Source organism: Dendropsophus ebraccatus, chromosome 7 (assembly GCF_027789765.1).
Source record: "Dendropsophus ebraccatus isolate aDenEbr1 chromosome 7, aDenEbr1.pat, whole genome shotgun sequence".
NCBI classification, from domain to species: domain Eukaryota; kingdom Metazoa; phylum Chordata; class Amphibia; order Anura; family Hylidae; genus Dendropsophus; species Dendropsophus ebraccatus.
Genome location: NC_091460.1, coordinates 65,327,810 through 65,353,243, shown reverse-complemented (window position 1 = coordinate 65,353,243; position 25,434 = coordinate 65,327,810). Strand labels below are relative to the sequence as shown.

At 42.4% G+C, this 25,434-nt stretch overlaps 1 protein-coding gene across 8 annotated transcripts in view; it reads right to left on the bottom strand.

Moving 5' to 3' along the window:
- Window positions 1-25,434, bottom strand: part of MICU3 (mitochondrial calcium uptake family member 3) — a 108,191-nt gene that overhangs the window by 67,049 nt on the left and 15,708 nt on the right. For all 8 annotated transcript variants that reach the window (XM_069977664.1, XM_069977669.1, XM_069977665.1 and 5 more), the window contains exons 2-4: window positions 15,745-15,898; window positions 13,218-13,249; window positions 9,014-9,092 (exon numbers count right to left, since the gene is read on the bottom strand). In XM_069977664.1, coding sequence (XP_069833765.1) covers window positions 9,014-9,092; window positions 13,218-13,249; window positions 15,745-15,898 — 265 coding nt within the window. The remainder of the gene's footprint in view (window positions 1-9,013; window positions 9,093-13,217; window positions 13,250-15,744; window positions 15,899-25,434) is intronic.

The following is a 25,434-nucleotide window of genomic DNA, read 5'->3' as shown; positions in this document are numbered from 1 at the left end:
ATGTGGAGACTCTTGAGTGAGTACGCTATTGGATTTTTCTACTGAGCTCAGTGATTGTTGTGTTTTGCTGGTCTACTATTCATTTCCCCTGTTAGCCAGAATCCTATTCCACACTGACAAGGGGCAAATACCCCGAAACAGCTGTCTGTGAATGGATGCCTGATTTAGGTTTTTCCCTTGTCGTGTTGCAATACTCACAACTGAGTTAGACTTTGACACAAAAGGGGCCACCCTGGTATTTCCCTATTTATGTTCCAATACTCACAACTGATTAGGTCTGAGTAGGGCTACAGATCAAGGAGGTTTGGGGATCTCCCCATTGGGAGGCACCCCTTAGCAACGGGTTTCCCAGGTGGGATATCTGGCTATTCCAGTGTTTTGAGACAAGTGACTAAAGCTCCACGGACTTGCATATTTAAGTTTTTCAGGGGGCAATGAAATGATGGAGACTCTAGATTCAGTACACCACTGAATTTTTTTATGCTGATCTGCTTGAGCTCTGTGAATATTGTGTTTTGCAAGTCTGTCCTAATCTCAACATGTATCTGATGTATCCTGAAAATGTTCACTGCTGTATTGTAGGTTCAATAAGCAGATACAAGGCTAAATATATTCTCAAGATAACCAGATCTGGTAAAAAAAAAAAATCCAGATTGATCAGCAGTGGTACTAGTCTGAAATAGCCAATTTCCAGCTTCTAGATGCTTATCCTGCAGCTGCCAACCATGACGTTATATACGTAAAGAGGAAATAACATCTTAATTCTTCAAATAAAGACATAAAATAGAACATGATTTATTATGTTTAGTAAATGTTATCCTGTAATGACAATGATTATTCTTACCTTAGTTGTTTAGTAAAAGGACATAAACTATGATATAGCCTGAAGTGTTCTCTTACACTAATATAAGAATAAACTATTCACATCTGACAGTCCTATAGAGATGTCTGATGACTTTGCAGGTTAAAACATGCACTGGCACAGGTGAGCTGTCATTTATCATGATCCGATAATACCCTAAATTGTGTTAAAACATGTAAGGATTTCCTAAATTTTCACAAACGCTAAATTACACAAAATTACACTATAGGCATGACTCATGCCTAGGTAAAATAGACAATAGCAGAGAGTGGACGCCCCCATTACGATGACATCACTATCAAGCTGAATCACTGGTTTCAACTAAAACTCATATCTGTAGTATTATGTTATGATACTATTTATCTATATAAGGTATAAAGGTGCTGGAGTGCCGTATTAGTACGTAAAATACTGTTTACAATTCCTTGTCTTTTCAAAATAGAAGAGAGGTAGACTCACGTTTCAGTTGCTGAAGTTTATCAGTTTTATTTCAAGAGTATTCGCATGATGGATTCATACCGGTAGCTTGTGGGCTCTCTCGGGTGTGCATAGAACGGAGTGGGCGTTTCTTACTGCCGTGACACAAAATTACACTATAGGCATTACTCATGCCTAGGTAAAATAGACAATAGCAGAGAGTGGACGCCCCCATTACGATGACATCACTATCAAGCTGAATCACTGGTTTCAACTAAAACTCATATCTGTAGTATTATGTTATCATACTATTTATCTACACAGGCACAAAGGCAAAGCTGAAGGGAACATTTTAATATACCAATTATTTTGACAACATGCAGGGGTCCTTTTAGTTAAAATACTAGCTTGTTCCTCCCTGCTTCTCAGTGTATATCAAGGACAGTGGCTCCCTGGCCTCTTACTTTTCAAGCAACATGTCAGAAATTCATTTTTTTTAGGTTCAGTGGCAGATCAGAGATTGGTCCCCCACGATCATAAAGCAATGACACACTCAGTGGTCTGTGCTTGTTTGGCCTATCATTTTGTGCCTGAACTGTATTTGCTCATGGATGTTTAACCCTTTACAAAAAATTGGGATATGGGCAGTAACATGACAAAGTACATGCATAAGTGGCAAACTATGCCACAATAAAAGCCACTAATCTCTCAAGAATAAACTATTCCATTGTTACATTTGCTTATGACCATTGTTGACTGCTTGATAAGACAGTCATGTAGTGTATGTAGAAGACGCAATCTGGTCCATTGTATTGGACCATTTTACTGGTACTAGATAGATTCCTGCTTTTTAAAGACACTGTTACATACAAGCTTATGTATTGCTTCTCCTGATCTTACAAGTGAAGAGTGTTCTACATACACAGGAGCCTCCTCACCTATCCGTCATTAAGACTATGTATGTCCCTTACAAGTATAGGGAGAATGCACACTTTAATAGCGCTGTGTCTCCTGATGATGGAAAGCACAGAAATACCTGAGATATACAGTGAGTGCAATGAGAATCTACCGTCATGTATAACACAAAGCAGACTCACAGAGTAACAGCTAACTGATACCACATTACATGGAGCGGCAGTTCTGAGGTCTAAATAAACTCCTTTACCTAGACTACAGGGGGCCCCACTAATAAGCTAAGCTAAAAGGTTATAGAGTAAGCTTTATTATAACTGTCTATAAAACATTTTCCTGGATCTTCACAACCTGAGGCTTACGGTTTTTAGGGTTCCTAATCCAATGCAGTCTTTTTTCACATTTTGTAAAGCTGCTACATCATACTGCATTTAATAGCCCATAATGAGAATGCAAAACAAGGTCCAAATCCAGGTGTGCAAACCTTGTGCTATCATACCCAAGACAACTGGAGGCTGGAATTTCTGCCAAATGTGCTTTACAAGTGTACAAGTATTTAAAGGAGAGTATTATAATGCTAATACATTGCTTCAATAAAGTTCAACTTCATTAAAATATATGTATAGTTTATTCTCTATTACTCAACCTCCAGTGCCGTGATGGCGAACTTATGACTCGTGTGTCAGCACTGACATGCGTAGCCATATTCACTGATACGCGGCCACATACAGTATGTGGCTGTGTGCCGAGAAGGACCCCAGCACAGCCCCAGCGGCGCTGCAATGACAGAAGGCGCAGCCTCTGGCCTGACTTGCCCCACGTACCCTGCCGCACGTACCACTGGACATGTGCTCCACATCACCTAGCACTATTAGCTAATTGGATGTGTGCGCTGTAACTTGCCGCAGTGGTGCCACGCTCCTGCGCGCCTACACAAGCAGAGCATTCACTACTAAAGAGCGGACTGGACCAGACCATTCTGCAAGTCTTTGAGTATGCAAAAAAAAGAAGGGCTTGGGGGCAAAAGGACCTGGGTTTGTGTGCTGGGGAAGGGATGGGGACAGCTGGTGTACAATCCCTGGACATCACACATACCATGCAGATCTTTCTAATTTGCATAAAAGCACATGTAGTAGGATATACCACCAGTAAGATACACCACAGGGGGACTGGGGGTATATGCTGATGAAGGCATGGGGACAGGGGGAATGGGGGTGTATGCTGGTGAAGGGATGGGGACAGGAGGACTGGGGGTGTATGCTGGTGAAGAGATGGGGACAGGGGGACTAGGGGTGTATGCTGGTGAAGGGATTGGGACAGGGGGACTGGGGGTATATGCTGGTGAAGGCATGGGGACAGGGGGACTGGGGTATATGCTGGTGAAGGGATGGGGACAGGGGGACTAGGGGTGTATGCTGCTGAAGGCATGGGGACAGGGGGACTGGGGATGTATGCTGGTGAAGGGATGGGGACAGGGGGACTGGGGTGTGTGCTGGTGAAGGCATGGGGACAGGCGGACTAGGGGTGTATGCTGGTGAAGGCATGGGGACAGGGGGACTGGGGGTGTATGCTGATGAAGGCATGAGGACAGGAGGACTGGGGGTGTATGCTGGTGAAGGGATGGGGACAGGGGGACTAGGGGTGTATGCTGGTGAAGGCATAGGGACAGGGGGACTAGGGGTGTATGCGGCTGAAGGCATGGGGACAGGGGGACTGGGGGTGTATGCTTTTGAAGGGATGGGGACAGGGGGGGGTGTATGCTGCTGAAGGCATGGGGACAAGGGGACTGGGGGTGTATGCTGGTGAAGGGATGGTGACAGGGGGACTGGGGGTGTATGCTGGTGAAGGGATGGGGACAGGGGGACTAGGGGTGTATGCTGGTGAAGGGATGGGGACAGGGGGACTAGGGGTGTATGCTGGTGAAGGCATGGGGACAGGGGGACTAGGGGTGTATGCTGGTGAAGGGATGGGGACAGGGGGACTGGGGGTGTGTGCTGGTGAAGGCATGGGGACAGGGGGACTGGGGGTGTATGCTGGTGAAGGCATGTGGACAGGGGGACTGTGGGTGTATGCTGATGAAGGCATGGGGACAGGAGGACTTGGGGTGTATGCTGGTGAAGGGATGGGGACAGGGGGACTAGGGGTGTATGCTGGTGAAGGGATGGGGACAGGGGGACTGGGGTATATGCTGGTGAAGGGATGGGGACAGGGGGACTAGGGGTGTATGCTGCTGAAGGCATGGGGACAGGGGTACTGGGAGTGTATGCTGGTGAAGGGATGGGGACAGGGGGACTGGGGTGTATGCTGGTGAAGGCATGGAGACAGGTGGACTAGGGGTGTATGCTGGTGAAGGGATGGGGACAGGGGGACTGGGGGTGTATGCTGGTGAAGGCATGGGGACAGGGGGACTAGGGGTGTATGTGGCTGAAGGCATGGGGACAGGGGGACTGGGGGTGTATGCTGGTGAAGGGATGGGGACAGGGGGACTGGGGGTGTATGCTGGTGAAGGCATGGGGACAGGGGGACTAGGGGTGTATGCTGGTAAAGGGATGGGAACAGGGGGACTGGGGGTGTATGCTGGTGAAGGGATGGGGACAGGGGGACTAGGGGTGTATGCTGGTGAAGGGATGGGGACAGGGGGACTGGGGGTGTATGCTGGTGAAGGGATGGGGACAGGGGGACTGGGGGTGTATGCTTTTTAAGGGATGGGGACAGGGGGTATATATATACATTTATTTATTTATTTATTTATTTATTTATTTTTTTTCAAAGTGACATACCACCCGTGCATGTTTGTTTGCCGAATTTTGACACATGCAGCTGAAAATATTGCCCATCACTGATTTAGTGGCAGCAGTAAGGGACGACATGGGTCCCTCTGCTGTCACCAATGGTGTTGGGAACTGCAAGGATGTCTGAGCCCTGCAGTTGCTGGACCCCTTATTTGATCAAGTGCTGCTGCACAGTGCTATACAAAGCACGGTCCCATTAACAACCCCCCATGTACTATATATTCCAGTGTACAGTACCTGGGAGGAGGCTGCCCATCATTATAGCACAGTGTGGCATCCTCTCAACAGCAAGTGGGGATTGCTATCACCACTCACTCTGTTAGTTGCTCTAGCATGGTGAGCTGTGACAGTAATGCTGCGCTGTCCGAGTCTTTCCTAAATCCCTGAATTACTGAAATGTGTAATACCTCCTTGTTCCCTCTCCTATACCTGACACTGCCTATCAAGTAGGAATCAGAGAATCGGAACAACTCTTTGACATTTTGCATAAGAGAATAACAGCATTTTCCTATGAAAGCACAGACAGATATATGAAAGATACCATGTGTCTCCTTGACTTAACAGTTATGTCAGCAACTAGGACATAAACTGTAGCTGACAGATTCACTTTGAGTACTGAGTAAAACATCTGAATACTTATGTCAGAAGAATACTTTAGGTTTTGTTTCTCAAGATATAAGCAAAGATTTCTAACATTTGGCTGCCACTTTCTTATTATGGGATATTTATTGAGTGGAGAATGATAGGGGAAACATTTTTTTTTCTTCAAAATATTAGCACACGTCCGCAACATAAAAAAGTAAAAGGGTCTTCCACATGCAATGTAAAAATATATATATATATATATATATATATATATATATATATATATATATATATATAGTCTAGTCCCATTATTATGACAACCAGCTGTAGCATGGACCGTGGCTGGATGGGCTGGGAGAGACTGGGGATTAGAGGGCCAGGGTAGTACTTTATAGTACTTTATAGTCTTGGTCGTGCTCTTCTAACCAATGTTAGACATTTCTAGCCATGTGACATATCTCTGTCTTGCTGGAAGATGTATGGTTTTATATAATCTGCAAGGATGGATTCACACCCAAATTAGCTGAGAATACCTTACACAACAATTAGTTGACCATAACGCTGCCACCACCAGCTTGTGTTCTTCCAGCAATGGATGCAGGCTGCTTGTTTTCTGATAATTCTCATCTGATAAGTCAACAGCTATCCATTCGATGAAGCAGAAAATATGCATACCTACCAAGCTGATGTTGAAAGTAGGAAGAGGTCATAATAATGTGGCATGACTGTGCGTGTGTGTGTGTGTGTGTATGTATGTGTGTGTGTATATATATATATATTTATATTACATACATAACACCAGTACTGCAGAAATATACAAGTACCATTGCCAGGTAGGCCATTGTGGACAAGCTTTCTGCAGTACTATAATACTGTATGCTTCCTAAGGAAAAGCAAACTCTAACAAGCTCTGCGTTCTGATCCCAACTGTGCAGTGAGTTTTACAACCCAATCAATAGAAACATCCTAAAATAACAAAGGAAGCAATAACATGTTTTTGGCATGAAAATAAAGAAGGATCTTCTCAGGTGTTTGACTGGGAGTCAATGTAAGGTTCTTACCAGAGAGCCAGTAAGTGACAGATTAGAAACAGCAGTGATTGTTAACACATCTGGAGCTCATGATGAAGGGATGGCTATCAGCGTCCATTCATGTCAGAGCTGCCATATTTCTGGGCGTGTAGAGGGATAAAATGACACAATACTGTATCCTATAATAACAGGTATTCTTCCCATTCCTCTCATGTTGATAATTCACTGTTATGAAAACAATGCCGCACTTTAAACGCCGGGGCCGACAACAAGCTACTTCAAAGGACAGTAAAGGTTTACGCTGTTATCTCTACAACATGCTTGGCGCAGCTGTTATTATAGCATGAAACACATAAAATGTGTACAAGTAAAGGTCTCCATGTTCTTCTAAAATAGGATCAATGAAATTGATTTAGACCATGGCTACAATGACAACCAAAGTTCAATTGTTCTTATTAATAAGAACAACTGAAGTTTTTACACTAATTCTTGAGCTAATGGAATCAGAGCAGAGTATTGCTGGATCCTACCTTCCCTAGTAAATTTTGGAGGCTTGGTCCAAAAGAAGTTAAAATCTGTTTGGTGTAGGAATAGGCAAAGCCACTATGGTAGCAGACATGGTACCTAAGGGGGCCCATCACTGAAGAAGTAAGAGTCATTTTACAAGGACCAATTATGAGTAGCCAGGAACCCTCACTGCTGATAATTAGCCCGCGTGATAGGGCGAAGTATAGGCATAATGAAATGAGAAAATGTTCTAGGGGCATTCGTAATGATGAGGAGGGTGAGGAGGAGGGACGGAGGGGTGGTGCCAACCTAATGCATACACAATCTAGGCCACGGCCGTTTAACTCAAGGCTGCAAGTTTAAAAGTTGTTTTTTAGGACAATAACTGCATCACCTGCCGAACGGACCGCAGGACAGATCTTGGATTAAAAGCAGCTATCTGACGGTACAAGTGGTTTGGGGGAGACAGATTGTGGGTACAGAGTCACTTTAAAACCATTTGTAGATATCTGCACATCTTCCCATGTACGGGAATATGCAGGCAACTAAGTTAATAGGCAACATGACTGATTTAACCTTGTAAAGGATCTGCAAACTAGCGCTGATCTCACTTATTAGCGGTTGCCTGTAGTGCTATTCGGCCATGCAAAAGAGCCCTAAGGTTAGTGCCAAGCGAAGGTAGAAGAAAGTGTGAAAAACTGAATGGAACTGCATTCCAAGATTTGCTTGGAAATCCCATTGTTGTATTTTATGTCACTGTTATGTGTATTATTCCTGTATCATGACATCATGACATCATTGTTTTTTTTTTCTCTGTAGTGATGTCAATGTGAACATTTTCCTTAAACTGTGATATCATTATGTGCACTGCCATCAATACAAACATTATCCCTATTACTGTGACATTACTGTGACTACTATTTCCCTACTTGGATATCATAGTGTATAATCCCAGCACTGTGACATCAGAGTACTGTGACATTACTGTGCACATTATTCTACTACTGTGTTATTACTGTGTGTATAATCCCTGTACTGTGACATCACTGTGCACATTGCACCGCTACTTGGATAGCACTGTGATATCACTGCTCACATTATTCTACTCCTGTGATATTTCTGTGTGTATAGTTTCTGTACTGTGACATCAGTGCTTGCATTATTTCACCACTGAGATATCACTGTGTGTATAATCCCTGTGACATCACTGTGCACACTATTTCACTAATGTGATTTCCCTGTGTAGAATCCCTATACTGTGACATCATTATTATCCACTATTGGGATATCACTTTCTGTATAATCCTTGTACTGTGACATCACAGTCCACATTACTGTTGAGATAGCACTGTGTGTAAAACCCCTGTACTGTGACATCACTGTGCACATTATTCCATTACTGTGACATCATTATACAGGTTTAAGTAGGGGCACCTCATGGTTACTTGTTATATCCCTGACTTCAGGGTGACAGATTAAATTTGGCCACTGTGCTGAGGTTGGATGGGTTCACACAGTTCAATTTTACATAGATACATAGATATTAAATAATACGGTAATCTAGTTCAATGTACTCCATATATTCAATGTTCTTATGTTTCTAATCTTCACTACTACCTAATACGTTCGGATTAATGAATAGCAACAGCTTCAGCAGTAGAACAGGGGCCACTAAAATCGCAATTGGTGTGGTCAGTTATGGCAGAAATTTCCCCTTAAAACTCATTATTTACAATACTACCAAAGTAAAGCACATAATATATATGGCTGGGGGAATCTGATAAAACCGATGGAAATGATGTGAATTAGATTGTATGAGCATATATAAAGAAACAGAATAGAATGGGAAAAGGGAAAAATGATGATTTGTCAAAGCATATTGCTGAACATGATGTATATAAACTTACCTTTATCTCCAAGAGTCCTAAAAAATCTGGACGAGCCTTTCCATACTGGTGGAGTGTCTATCAGCATCTGATTTAGGTCCTGGAATACAGAAACATGACATTACACTTTGTTCAGTGCAGGCCTATGTGATGAAACCCATGTGAGGCGTGAGGGGAACTTTATCTGTATGGCTGTAGGCTAGCATTAGATGGGCAGCTCTGGCATATAAATGACTGTAAAGATGCAGCTTCAATAACTGTTGATTATTTGGCTGCCAGTCATCTCTCCAGGCTTCCTCATCCACATGAATGTTTGGCCATTTGAACATACCAGTGTTCTATACAGGGAAGGGTAAGAGGCTGCCAAAGAGCTCTCTCAGAAAAAATTTATTGGGCAGTGAACGTCCATCATGCCCTCCTCATATGTTCACCAACATCAACTGTTGGTGGAGACTCAGAAGGCCCCCTTATGCAACTCACATTAGAATAAAGTGTATGGAGACAGTACCCTCGTGTAGGACTTATCTATTATTTACTATTTTAAATCCTGCTTCAGTATAAGGTAAATTCACATACAGTATTTTTTTCTATTTTTTCGGTACTTCAGGACAAAATCAGCAGCAGAAAAAAATGAAAACATGTTATGGAAAGATTTGTTCCTTTTCTGTGTTTTAGACCCACTTCTGGTTTTGAAGTATAAATCTAGTCAAACAGTGCTGTGTGATGCCACCTTACCTGCCACCTTACCACTGGGTAAAAGTTAAAGGGGTTATCTGGAGAGCAGAAAAAGTCTTACCTCTTCTGCTCTCTGGGACTGTACTTGCTCCCTCTGAGGTCTCTGCTGATAACTTCTGAGACGAGAGGGAGGTGGGAGCAGATTGCAGCAATGATCAATAGCTGGCCTATTGGACATTTTGTGAAGGCGTGGTGTCCCCCCTTGTACACAATGTCTGCAGCATGCTCCCGCCCACCTTCTTATCTCAGAACTTATCACCAGAAATAGTTGGAGGGAGGAAGTGGACAAAAAGAGAACAGAAGAGCCAGAAATTGTTCAGAAGTGCCCACAGAGCCAGGCCGATCACCTAGCATTAGAGATGAGCGAACCGGGTTTGGGTTCAAGTCCATCCGAACCCGAACGATCGGCATTTGATTAGCGGGGGCTGCTGAACTTGGATAAAGCTCTAAGGTTGTCTGGAAAACATGGATACAGCCAATGACTATATCCATGTTTTCCACATAGCCTTAGGGCTTTATCCAACTTCAGCAGCCACTGCTAATCAAATGCCAAAAGTTCGGGTTCGGATGGACTCGAGCATGCTCCAGGTTCGCTCACCTAGCATCTCAAAAGCACACAAGATGTCAATCATTTAGAAGGAAAAGATAAGTAATGTGGGAATGGAAATGCTAGGCACAGAAAAGGGTTGTCAGTGCTCACTTCCCATATCTTGGAAGTTTTCTTAAGGAATCTACCTGTTGGGATCTTGGCATGGTTCTCGGAATATAAGGCACGACCGAGAATGTGCTTTTAACAATAATATTGTGTTCATTCTGTGTATTCTTTTTCTCTCGTCTGAACATGGTCCTATTCTTTCTGCCCTGTTAATGGTTTAATTTGCCACACCTGTTCACAGTTAATTTTGTTTTGCTTCAGTGATTAAGTGACTGGCAGGTCTCTCTACCAGTCAGTGTGTTATGTTATCAGGTGTCTGTGGTTTGAGTTTAGAAGGATGGTCCAATCACGTTCTGGACCAGACCCCTGACCTCCTATAAAGTATCTCCAGTGTCTTTACCCTTTGCTGGCTATTGAGTCTAATTTCCCCAACAAGGTAAATCTACTTAAGGACATGGACTTTGTTACTCAAATGAAGAGCTTGGATGGCTATTCTGTTATGACTGATGGTCATGGAAGATATGGGTAAGACACAGACTGTGGACCCCGCACTTGTCTCTGCCTACTTGCCACAATTACCTCTAGGCAGCTGTGGACAACTGGGCGACCATCCCTAACTTAGGTACAGTGGCACAAAAAAAATAGACAAGAGAGACAAACACAATAGCGCAGGGTAAGGAAGATGAGTCAAAACCAGAGAACAGCGAGGGTACAAATAAGGAAGCAAATAGAATGGTCAGGTCACAAAGCAAAAAGCAGAAAGAACTCAGCAGGGAGAGACAGGTGTGGAAGATTAAACCATTAACATGGCAGAAAGAATAGGAACGCGTTCAGACAAGACAAGAAAGTAAAAGTGCAGTCTTGGTCCTGCTTTATGTTCCGAGGACTGCACCAAGATCCCAACAGGTACAGGTATCATGGCATAGCATTGTGGAGTATGCAGTTTGCTGAGCAGTCAAGCAGTGAAAGGACTAAAATCACAGTGTGAAGGGATAGTGTACATTTTTAAGGCACATTTTAATAAAAATACCTGAAAACCATAGTTTTTTTTTTTTACAAGCACAGAACTGTGTGCAGAAGGCAATGTCCTAAGCATGTCTAGCTCCATCCTGTAGAGGAAATAAGCAGATGTGGCCCCCTGTGCACTCTAGGAAAATTAGACAACTCCTCTGGGAACTGGTTTTCAAAGTTTTCCCACAGACATATATGAGAGCTAAACAAAATATTTTTTTCTATTAAAAGGATCTACATGAGCATGCAGGGATTTTTCAAGTTGGTGGTTCCTGTAGGACTCTTCAGGTTTAGTGACACTATAGAATTGGTTCCCTATTGCCTGTAAATGTAATAAATAGGTACAGTCTGGAAGAAAAACTAAGACTAACTTCTTCTGTACATGTCTGTCTTCTCGTATGCGGCTGAGAACACTCTTCTTATTGATTTACAGAACTGAGAACAGACACGCTGTAGATAGAGGGCTCCGATCCCATCATCACCTCTTTCCAATTTGTCAGTCTATTCACCTAGCAGTGATTTCCACTGTGACATTCATAGATATTTTAGCATTATCAGATAGATATTCATTATTCATTAAAGCCAATTCTCTGCACAAAAATGAAAATGCATTGGGCTGAATTATTCACCAATTCCCTTTTCGGTGTTTGAAGAAATTAAATCAGGATTATAAAGCCTTATTTCATTTCGGAAATGTGCCACTTCCATTAAAATGCATTGGGTTCTGATGAAAAAAAAATTACAAGATTGAAATCTAACATTATGCTTTTCTAATTTTACACTAAAGCCTGTATCAATATGTTCTGCAAATGTCTATTAGTAAAAAAGAAAAGACACTGGAAAGCCAAAAAAGATGGGTATTAAAAGGGTTGTCAGGCAGGATATCTTTTTGTCAGACTGGGCTGTTGCTGATCTGACAACCACCAGGTCTCCACTAATCCTCACTTGCTAGTCCCACCCTAACAAATAACAAGAAAGGCCAGGCAAACCACTCACTGGCCCCAGTAGTCACCTGCTTCGGCAGCTGACTTACAATCCCAGCCCTTTTCTATGTATGGCCCTGTTCACACTGAGAAAGAACGTCGGAAATCCAGCCGTGCTCAGTGTGCTGTTTTGAGTAAAGGAGAGGGCGCGCGCACGTCCGCTTCCTCCCCTCTCCCCTCAAAGAAATGACATGTCATTTCTTTGAGCGGAGAGCGGCGGTAACGGAGGAGCACGCGCCCTCTCATTCACTCAAAGCAGCACACTGAGCATGGCGTGAATTGCAACATTCTTGCTCAGTGTGAATGGGGCCTATTAGGACAAGATCAGGAAGAGTTGATCAGTGGGAAACCAATGGGTGTGGATTTTTTTTTAAACTTAGATCAATCCCATTACAAAAGAGGTATGGTGTCCCGTCTTGGCCAGGGATTGGCTCTGCAGTCAGATCCAGCTCCAAGCTCTTGTCTTAAAAACAGGCTGAAGAGAAATGCAGTGAAGGACTGGAGGCAGACAAAAAGGGGCTACAGTGGGAACTGTGGGGTACTGGGAGTAGTTAAGAATAGATTTTTGTCTATTTACTAATGGTCACAATAAAATATGATTTGTAAGAACCCTTTAAGTCCTATACTATATAGGGCTATAAAATAATTGCTTATAAATCTAACACGTGCCTGGCCCCAATTTATTGGTGTGTGTTAAATAATTTATTGAAAGTTGTCTTTTAGTCCAGTCTTTGCAGTGAATGTGGGTAATCCTGTTGGTAAAGTGAATTTTTAGCAGAGTTACTGACTTCTGTAAAGTGCACAGACATTCAAGGCATACATTAGAAAGGTAGAAACCTACTTGTCGTGATAGCGATTTCCACTTCTTGGCACCTGAAAAAGAAATCGATAAAGCGACATTTAAAAAGAACATCCTAGAAGTGTCATACATGGTACAGCAGTCAGAGTGTAATCTGGCTTCTCTGTCATTTCAAATAAATCCACATGTTAGTGCCAGCAGGGAATAGTGAAAGACTTTTCTGGCTAAAAAAACAAGGCTAAGGTTAGCTAAAAAAGTGTAAAGACATACACCTATCAGCCATAACATTTAAACCACCTGCCCTACATTATATAGGACCTCTTGTGACACAGAAGTTGTTGTGAACCATTGATGGATTACTCCACAAGACCACAGGAGGTGTTACCTGTGCTATCTGGCTGACCTCTCTGTGGGCTGGTCCCGCCCTTCTCCATGCCCGGCTATGTCCTGCCCCAACACTGCACAGCCTCGCGATTAGCTGTGCAGCATAATTACCAGGCAGCTGCAGGTGTCCTCTTCTTGTCAGTCTCCTCTTTGGCCCGCCTGTGACGTGCCCTTATGTCGCCAACGCTGCTCTTACGTCCCCAGCGCTTCCCACACGTCCCCAGCGCCACCCCTGCCCCTGTTCCCCGCGCCCTAATTCCCGCCAGTCACAAGCGGTTACCACCAAATGAGCTTGGGGGGGGGGGGAAGGGCGGCCATTAGGGAAGCACACAGTGGGGGGTATGGGGTTACACACTTTAGGGGGGGGGGGTCTGCTTTCAGAGAGGCAGACAGTGATCAGCAGCAGCAGCTGCTAACCCGGCCCATTGAAGAGACTGAGGACACATGATGCCGACTCGAAGGGTGGGGGCCAGGAGCACGGAGCGTGTCGGGTTGGACTGAGATGTGATGATTCTATGCATTTGGTGGGGGTGGATGCATCTAGATAACAGCATAACTGTGCAGAATCCATAATAACTTTATATTGGAAAGATGGAAAGCTACGGGTGGGCAACGTATTAATGCAAAAATAGTTTTGGGGGGGGAATACCCCTTTAAATCATAATTATCTTTTAACATACTACACTGGCAGGGGTTGTGCGTAGCCTTGAAAATGGCTTGTTGGATTGGTAGAGGCCTGATCCTATGCCAAAGGCCAGATCCAATGTGAGCGGCCGGTATGTTCAACAGAATTATATGGTGCATGGGGGCCTTTAGTAGTGTCTGTGCTGCAGTTGCATTTTATCATAAAAATTTTTCCATACTGTAAGTGGGCCTGTGTGCTTTGAAATGCCACGGCTGATTTTCAGTCCCAGTCCGGCCCTGCACATATCATTAAATTTTTTGATCTTTGATCTGTGCTGCAAATAAAAAGGAAATGTCGGACAGATCCACAATTCTAGCTAGTGGCATCATTTTGACCATTCCTCCTTTTTAACATGTACTTTCCACTCAAACGGGTCCGCAAAAACTATGGACGATACGGAGGATACTACAAATGCACTATGGGCAAAATTTTTGCGGACAGAAAATTGCAGATGAAAATATGGTCAGCAAAAACATGAGGCCTAAGACATTAGCAGCAGATCCTTCAAATCCTCCAAGTCATCAGCTGGGACATGCATGGATAAGACTTTTTTCCCATCCTAACATTGCTCAATCAGATTTACATCTGGGGAATTTGCAGGTCAAGTAAACATGTTTTAAATGATTCTCAAATACTTCCTTAAAGGAGAAGTGCAGTGAAAATTTTTATTAAAGTATTGTATTGCCCCCCAAAAGTTATACAAATCACCAATATACATTTATTATGGGAAATGCTTATAAAGTGCTTTTTTCCCTGCACTTACTATTGCATCAAGGCTTCAATTCCTGGATAAAATGGTGATGTCACGACCCGACTCCCAGAGCTGTGCGGGCTGTGGCTGCTGGAGAGGATGATGGCAGAGGGATGCTCAGTGTCCCTCCAGTGTCCTGTGTCCTTCAGTGTCCCCCTGGCATCATCTTCTCCAGCAGCCACAGCCCGCACAGCTCTGGGAGTCGGTTTGTGACATCACCATTTTATCCAGGAAGAAAAGCCTTGATGCAGTAGTAAGTGCAGGGGAAAAAGCAACTTATAAGCATTTCCCATAATAAGTGTATTTTGGTGATTTGTATAACTTTTGGGGGGGGCAATATAATACTTTAATAAATACTTTCGCTGGACTTCTCCTTTAAGAATTTTTGCAATATGGCACTGTGCATTATGCTGCTGAAAAAGGTCCATGCCATTAGGCAAAAGTGTTATTCACTTTATCTGTCCGTGGTATTTATGTAATGGCTGATTTATGTAATGGCTGTGTTTCCACATACTGGTGAATGCATGTGACTGAAACCACAGGGGTGAGGTTTCAGCCTATATGTAGATTACTCTCCTAACATTGACACATGGCAAATTCTAAGATAATTGTCTGGATTTTTTTTTATAATGTTTAATATATGAAAGGTGAATTTTATTCTCTGTATACTTCTGGGATTTGTGTACTTTCCTACAATCACTGCTAGATCGATACTGTAATGGACTAAGGTAGTGAAAAGGAATACTTACTCCTTGGCTCATCTGTAGTGACAGATTGTAAGAAGTCCCTTGGCGTCATGTAAAGTTGCCCTTCAAATTCTAAAGATGCAAATACACGAAACCTCTGCTCTCGGGAGCTGGCAAACATGTCCAAGTCCTCATAGTCTGTGTTCTCTGCTGCGCTCTGTAGAGAAAGCAAGTGTTTTTTTTATTGCTATATTTTATTACTATACTTTATTTATTGCTATACTTAATTATTCATATAATTGTCAAACAGCTAAATTCACAGGTAGCATATTTGTGGAGGATTTTCCCACCATTTTCATGAATAAAAAACATCAGCCAAATACAGTGGCAGCAATGTGGTATAAAATATAAGAATAAATATAGAATACAGAATAGTATATAAAATTTCAGAATTTTATAAGATCCAGTTCACATTAGATGGTCTAGCTTTTAGCCCATCTTTTTGGTAACTACCCTGCGGCTGTGTCTTCAGAGACATCCACAATGATAAAATTTACATTCTTTTAACACTTATATTTTGCTTGCCCTACCTACAGCAGCAAATCGGCATGCAAATCCACATGATTTGGTTTGGATATGTTTCATGCAGAAAAGCAATGAACGCAGAGGTGACAAATCAGCACCATGGAATATCATTTCTTCCGTATAGACCAGGTAGATGAACTCTTGGTAGCACTCGGAGTGGCTGTCATCCCAGCTATAGTCACCTCACAAATATATCACTTAGTTTGTTTTGTAACCTAATTGATTTCGGAGCTATTGAATGAAAAGAGCAATTAGAGGATCTTTGAACCGGCGGCATCCATGCTTCTTTATAAGCCAAGCGCAAAGTACGGCATACAAGAGAGCAATCCAGACATGTAGAACAATGGGAACAAGCTTAAAAGATGTTTGCAGTCAGTGTCCAGCGGCAGATCACTATCTCACTAAAGCCTCCATTCACACACTCACTACAGAAGAAAACCTTCTCTGAATAATGACAGTGGTAAGGTCAGATTCACATTGGGCAATTTTTTGTGGACAAAGCCATGAATGGAAAAATATTTAGGAAAGATTGATACTTTACTGTTTCCACTCCTCATTTTTTCTTAAACATTTTTGAACACAAACATATTTGCCTAGTCAGAGAAAGACCAGCAGTCAACAGGAACTGTCCAGAGCAGGAGAGGTTTTCTATAGGGACTTGCTCCTGCTCTGGACAGTTCCTGTCATGGACAGAGGTGGCAACAGAGAGCACTGAAAAGAAAACTCCACCTATTGCAGGACATACAGCAGCTCATAGGTACTGGAAATCTTATTTTTTTTTTTTTTTTTTATAAAATACATTTACAAATCTGAATAACTTTCTGACACCAGTTGATTTAAAAACATTTTCTCTCAGGAATACCTCTTTATCGTAACTTATAAAGACTTATGCTGCGCGTACACAAAACGATTATCGTTCGAATTTTTGCAATAACGTTGGCGTTTGAGCGATAATCGTTCCGTGTAAACACAGCAAACGATCAAGCAACGAGCGAGAAATCGTTCATTTTGATCTTTCAATATGTTCTCAAATCGTCATTCATTAAAAATTTGCAGATCTCTTCGTGTAAACAGTCTTTCAAAGATTCAACCTATGTGAAAGATGGGCTTAAGTGAACTTAAAAACAATGGAAATAACGATTTTTCTTACCCTCTTCTCCTAAGATTTCCTATGTATTCCTGTCACCAGCTGTTAGATTTCCATCTATCATACATTTATGAGGTATACTACGAATATGCTGCAAATGTCTATTGTCAGAATACTCCTTTAGGCTATGTTCAGACCTCGTATGAGACCGGCGGTTCCATGACACGGCAGGTCTCTGAAAAGATCATCCCGGCAGGTACTGCAGTACCGGCCAGATGATCTTTGCAGCTGCAGAGTTCTGATGCGGGCGCATCCGTGCGTGCCAGCATCAGGATCCCCCACTGCACACTTTAGAGCGAGCGGCCGGAGCTGCTCGCTCCATAGAGTGCACTGACATTGTTTTCTGGGCCGCTAGGGAGAGGACGCCTAACCTCTAGCTACCTCCAGTGCTCTGACCACACACAGCCGAACCTTGTATATTGCTTCCAAATAAAGAAGTCAAGATGAAGACTACTGAAACGTGAGTGTACTCTTTTCATATATCGCACACTCACTGCAGAAAGTTAAAGGTGAACGATAGGATACACGAACTATCACATTGCTGTACAAAACTCATTAAACGTTACAATATAAGCCTCATTGAATAAGAAAAGTTTACATTATTATGTCTTGTAAAATGTGTAGACTGACATAAATGCATAGAGAACATGAAAAGTGCAGCTTATTTCTTTAAATCTGGTAAGATCAAACACAACAAGCTATTTTGCACCTTTCTCAATGGACTTTGTGAAACTCGCTGGCGGTGTTGGATACAGGGAATTCTCCACAAAGATAATGTGACAGATCAATCTAGCTGACTCTAGGTGCTCACTGGTTATGTTACTTCATTATCCTATGGGTAAGAAGAGAAAAGGTTCACCGCCAAGGCATTGTCTCACATTACGTCAGGTCAGTAATTCAAAAGTTTCACTCAGCGGGCAAAATATTTGGTTTTCCCATACAGACAAGATTAAATGCCAGATAGGGGATTCACTGGCTGACAGAGGATACTCATGCCTACACGCTGTAATATACTAAACAGGTAAACTGAAACAATTATATCAGTTATCTAGGCCCTACACAATAGCCCGTCTTTCACCATCCCAGAGATACCTGCAAACGATCATCTTAGGATTGGAAGGTGGGAAAGGTTTGAGGTGGCAGTCTATATGATGGAACTGTACTACTGGTAATTGCTTGGCTGATAACTGATTCTCCGCACTCCGTGATCGGATGGTGATCCTTACCTGTAACTGGCACCCAACCGAGGAGAATGCCCTCAGCTCAGGCAGGTATTCTATTACTTACGTTATAATGATTATATAGGGAAAATGAAATGTCACATATAATCTGTGACTCAGAACACCACACTATACGTCTACAGACTGCTCAATAAATGACAAAAAGTGCAATTCTCAGCTGATCTAAGTTTAGTTCTGTAGATGTAATGGTGTTGCACTTGAACTACTGAAACTCAAAAGCAGTCCTATAATGTTTAATATATTTATTCTCCAAAAGAATGTAACATCGGAAAATGATCTACAGTCCAAATCAAGTTTTATGTTACAAACTAAATCAAACCTGACCCATACAAAGAATATAGCTGGGAGACGGTCAATGTGTCTATGTCCATGGAGCTTGCTGTAAAACATATTACTGTTGTTAAAAGGTCAGGCAAGACGGGAGTCCTGATAATGAATAAGATGATTGGTGGGACACCCCCACTGCTCATGAGAACTAATTTCCCTTGGAGCAGTGCGCTAAATACTCAGCCATCACTACATTCACTGACTATGGCACTACAAATGATAATCAAGAACAGCGCTCAATTCACTCAGGGAACAACAGAGCTCCGTTCTTCTGATGGAAGTCCCAGCAGTTGGACCCTTACTGTTCACCTACGTAGGCTTACATTTTGGAAAAACAACTTTATCTATAGTGCTGCCTTTTTCCATATTATACTTAAAATTTTCTAAGAGAGTACCATAACAAGCTTCTATGTGAGCAAGGGAAGGAGGAGAGTCCACCCAGGTGCACAGTCCAGACAGTCATGGGAACAAAACCAAGTAGTAAGAAGTAACTAGGGGAACAATGATTTCACAGTGCGAGAAATACAATAAAGTACTTAGCAAGGTTGCAACAAATTCTACAGACTATTCTAGTCGGGAATGTACTGTATGTCTATTACTGTACATAGTCTATAAACATAGGAGGTATAAGGTGTAAACTTGGGGGAAAGAATAAGAAGGAAATAAGGAGAATAAGAAGAGTAATTAGAGAAAAAACAAGGGATAAGAATGGAGACAAGGACTCAATATCAGATGCTTAGATACCACATTGGGTTAGGAAGAGAATTGAGAAATAATAGATAGATAATAGATAGAGGATTACAATATTTATCTGGGATTCATTTAGATAATGCAAAGTAACGGGGGCTGAGAGAGTGCTGCTTCATATATGGAGCTTAAGCTCCCTATCCAATGGAGTCTTACGGGCCCCAGGTCAGTGAGGCATGGTATAGAGACAGTTTTCATGTGTATTATTTAGTATTAGGCAGATTATTTGTCAAAAATCAAGCAAACCAAAAAAAAAGTATTCTCTAAATGCAGTACTACTAAGCTGTTCTTCCACTGTAGCAGAGATGGCGTCAAAAGCCAAAAGTGTGAGTGCAAAGGGTTAGAACACAAGCATGGAATACCCACTCCATGTATCTGGCTGATTAGGTTACTCTTGCCTTTATATAACCCCAATAGGATAGAGTGGTGTGCATGCGTAAGGACATTAACCTGTTAAGGATATATTCATTCTAAAAAGCAAGAGCTTGTACCTCAATATATATTGTTTGTATATTGTTTGTATTAATGTTTTTAATGGCCCTTATGAGAACAATCGTACAATGCTAATAAAAACAGTACAGTGGTCATGAAGATACAGACTGCATTTTACTCTACCTAATCCTGTGTACCAGTATAGTGTGACGGGCGCCATCTTGATGACTGGAACGCAAATGACGTCATCAAGATGGCGCCCGGCATTACTGCACCGCAACAGGGGAGTAGGTAAAGTATAAAATACAGACTGCAAAGGCAGTCTGTATCTTTATAAGTAGACTTCATGGAGATACAGACTGCCTGAGCAGTCTGTATCTTTTACTTTACCTACTCCTTTGTAGCGGTGCAGTAATGCCGGGCGCCATCTTGATGACGTCATTTGCGTTCCAGCGGTGCGTTCCAGTCATCAAGATGTCATCTTTATAAGTAGACTTTATGGAGATACAGATAGCCTTTGCAGTCTGTATCTTATACTTTACCTAATCCTGTAAAGCGGTGCAGTATTCCCGGGCACCGCCATCTTCATGACGTTAGTTGCGTTCCAGTCTTTTTTTGGGGGTTAAAGGCAGTATTTTGGAAAATGTAGCATGCTGTAACTATTGTGTGTGTGTGTGTGTGTTTTTTCACCAAGTTTCTGTTGTTTTTTCTCCTATATGGTAAACAAAATGGTTGATAAAAAATGGTTAACAAAAATGTGTAAACACTGTATAAGCACTTTTGTGGAATCTGTAATAAAACTCCTTAATAGATGTCCAAACAGGACACTTTTCATGTTGTCCAAACAGGACACTTTTCATGTTGTCCAAACAGGACACTTTTCAGGGAGAGGGAAAAAAATAACATGTATTCACCTTCCAGACACCCTTGCCATTATGATTCTCTGGTCCCCATTGTGTGACCACTTTAGGGTTCCGAATTGGGATGTCACAGGCCTGCTCAGCTCAATCCACCAAATCCGGAAACTTTCACACAACGGGGATCATAGTGGCATAATACTGGTGGTAGTGCGAGATCCTGGAAGGTGAGTGTACATTAATTCTAAAACGTGCCGTACCCTGGCAACCTCTTTAACGCACACGTTCAAATATTCATAAAAAATTACAGATGCAAAAAAACAAAACAGAAAAGTGTGTAATTTAATCATGGAGAGCTAAAAAAAAAAAAAAAAAAAAAAAAAAGGACAATTTTCTCTATAAAGTATGTATCGTACTTTTTACTTCTTATGAACCGTCTCAGTGATTTCTCGGAAATACATTAAGATAGTGGCACATGCAGTTGTAGGATTAGCACATACAATCGCTTCCTACTTTGCAGTGAATGACTCCTCTAGAATTAGGGTAAAGTTACTGTCCGGTATCCTGATCACACTGAACACACTGGCTGCTTTCTTCTGCTGCTAAAGCCAGGGTCACCCATGCGTTAGGGCACAGATTGCTTTCCCAAGCCCCTAACATTGGAGATTCGGGGTGGATCAGTAAATGCAATATTAGTTATACCTGGCTACAGCTCAGCGCTCACTTTTCAGCACTCTGTGAGTTTAAGAAATATAAATATTACACACATACCTCTGTATAGTATTCAAACCTATATGTTATATTATTAGAAAATGTTATATCCTGCAAGTTGGTAATTAACCCTTTATGATGAACGAGGTGTTTTCAAAAACCTACCTGCAACAGCGCCCCCTATATCTTTTCTCACTACAGCTTAGATTTGTTGTAAATTGAATTGTCTAGCATGTTCACAAAGATTGAAAATTCATATTACTGAAATAAATCTCAAAAAGATTTATAAAATTCCATTCATGACCTCATCTGTCGGTGGAGAGTCGGAATGCCTCACATACATGTATGGCTGGACTTACAACTGCCATTCTAGTCAATAAGTCAATATTATTAGCCAAAACCAAGGGCAGAGCTTATGCTGCGTTTACGTTCCGTGTAAACAGTTGTTCGCCGATTTAACCAATGTGTGAGATAGGCTTAAGCGATCGCAAAACGAATTTCCGTACGATATATCATACCGTCTAAACGCTGATCGTTATGAAAAAAAAATTGTTACTCCGACATTGTTAATCGTACGATCGGGCGAATTATCGTTCCGTGTAAACGCAGCATTACACAAAGAAAAACTACAATGGAAAAAGATTTACCAATTCTTCCATGTTTTGGCTAAAAATAGCTAAAAATACTGATCAAAATACTATATGTGAGCCCAGTTTTAGGCTATGTTCCCACACAGTATTTTGCTCAGTATTTTGCAACCAGAACTAGGAGTGGATTGAAAACACAGAAAGGCCATGTTCACACAATGTTGAAATTGAGTGGATGGCCGTCATTTAATGGCAAATAAAGGCTAATATTTCAAAACAACAGCGGTTGTTTTAAAATAGAAATTATTTGCAATTAACCCCTTCCCGCAGAAGGACGTATCGGCACATCGCTGTGGGTTGGGAGTTTCAGAGAGGGGTCGAACCATGACCCTGCTCTGAACTGCCATGGTCCCGGGTGCTTTCTGTAGCCCAGGACCACAGCTATTAGCGGGTTCTGCACACGCCAATTAGGACAGTTTAATGCAGCTATCAAACATGAAAGCTGCATTTAAATGTTCTTTATAGCCCCTATCCCTGGTGTGTAGTGGCTGGATCGCGTGATTTGATCGTGGAGAGGGGATCTGTTGTACTGTCCAGGCCAGGACTCAGCATCCGAATGACGCTGGTCCTGGCTTGGTAATCTATAGATCTGGTCTGCTGCAGACCAGAGTAATATAGCACTGATCTCTATGAAAGATCAGTGTATTTGTATTAGAAGTCCTCCAGGGGGACTTCTAATGAATGTGTATGTTAAAAAAAATTATTAATAAAGAATCTCATCCTCCTAAATCAAATCCAGAAAATATGTGATAAAAAGTGATAAAAAAAGTTGAATATACGTAAGTAAGGTACCGCTAGAAAGTACAGATCATGGGCACAAAAAAATTACACAGAAAAAAAGACAAGTTTGGTCAGCTCTCCTAGAACAGCATTCACACTAGGCAGCCCCCCGCGCCCGGACAGCATCTGTAATTAGATTCTGGGACTGTATTCATAAGCGCCGCGCTGTAATGAATCAGCCGCGTGGTGCTGTTACTACAGCGCGGCGCTTATGAATACAGTCTCCCCCGCTCCCAGCATCTAATTACAGATGCTGTCCGGGCGCGGGGGTGTTTCCGGTACATGCATTCCACGTCCGTGATCCGCCAGGATCACGGAACGTGGGAATGCAGCCTTATACCTGCAAAAATAATTGCACCACCTGGGTGGGATGGGTGGAGTGCACAACCAAGTGGAGGCAGCCATTCCCCCCATCTGAAACACAGAAAAAAGACAAGTTTGGTCAGCTCTCCTAGAACAGAATTCACACTAGGCAGGAGCGCGTTGCTATGGCTGAAATTGCAAACACGAAAAAACTGAAAAATGCAACAGCTCACCGCAATGGCAAGATACAGACCCACTTCGGATCTTGCATGCCCAGAGCATAGGCTTATTATACGCCATGGAGAGGCCATAGTACAGTGGAGCATCTGCCCCCGATGTAAGGCCACCTTATCATTAGTGGGGTGGTTTACACTGTTTGCAAATGGTAGTTTTAGTTTTTTAGTTTTTTTTTAAAGGTTTTAATCTTTTTAAAAAGCTGTCAGATAAAATAAAAGTTATGCAAGTTATGAAGTTGCCTATCATTTTAATTGTACCAACTTGATGAACATAGTTAACAAGTCAGTTTTACCATAGGACGAATGGCATAAACACAAAACCACCAAGCATTTAATTTTTTTCTGGATTTTCAGCATATTTAATGCAAAAATTAAGTCTGTCAATGCAAAGTACAATTAGTGGCGCAAAAAATAAGGACTCATGTGGGTCTGTAGGTGAAAAAATGCAAGTGCTATGGCCTTTTTAACACAAGGAGGAAAAAACTAAAACGCAAAAACGAAAATTAGCCCGGGAGGGGAGGGGTTAAATGACAGCCATCCACTCAATTTCAACAGTGTGAGAACAGTGATGTGACAGGAGGCCTCCCAAGGGAAAATGTTAGGGGACTACAGCAGTGCTTCTCAATTCCAGTCCTCATGGCTCACGAACAGGTCATGTTTTGAGAATTTCCTTAGAATTTCACAGGTGATATAATTAGAGTCAGTTTATCAAGTATTATCACATGTGTTTTTTGTATGGATATCCTCAAACCATGACGTGTTGGTAGGACTTGAGGACTAGAGTTGAGAAGCACTGGACTACAGGTTTTTTTTTTTGTTTTGTTTTTTTATGCACCCCCAGCAATATATAAAAAAGATGACTGTCTGGAGTACACCTTTAAGACCACCACTGAACCCAATGTTTATATCTAGAAGGGAACATAGTCTTTCAAGGAGCACCAGTTTACATCAATGTTAATGGGTACAATTTAGCAATCAGTGCACAATTGCCCAGGAGAGTGCGCTAATACAGATGTTTGCACGGATCTTTAGTGCATTCTCACCATGGTAGCGTAGGTAAACATGGTGTATAACACTATACTGTCACAGATAACAAGTGCTTATTCATTCTAGAGGTTATCTACTGTGCATCAATGCATGCAGTGCTACACTAGTGAACGCCTGTGAAATACATCACAAGGTACTAATACAGTAATAACAGATCTACTGTAGGCTCTCAATATTAGCAATAAACACACTGGACTCATCGCAGTCCAATGCTTTGGGTTCCTACAGAAGCTGAAAGATATTCACTCTTTTTAATTTTTTTTTTGCTTGTAAAGGATAGTTGATATAATAAAACGCCCTGCAATATTCTAATATGCTTCAGTTGTTTATATGCATAATTTCTGGCCATATTCATGATCTCCATATGCAGTGAATAAAAAAAGAACAGTCTAGAGCAGTGGCGTAGCCACCGTGGTCGCCGGGGTCGCCGCCGCGACCGGGCCCGCCACAAAGGGGGGCCCGCGGGGCCCCGCAAGGCCCTCCCTTTCAATCACTCTTGTGACCGCAAGCATTGTTTTGCTTGCGGTCACAAGAGTCGGGCTCCGTCTTCCCCCGGCTGCTGCGCAGCTGCCGCGTCTTATCCCCGGCAGCGCACGCCTCCCAGAGCTCCCTGCGCGCCTTGGGCCCTGACTTCCGGTTCCGGCGCGCAGGGAGCTCTGGGATGTGCGCGCTGCCGGGGATAAGACGCGACAC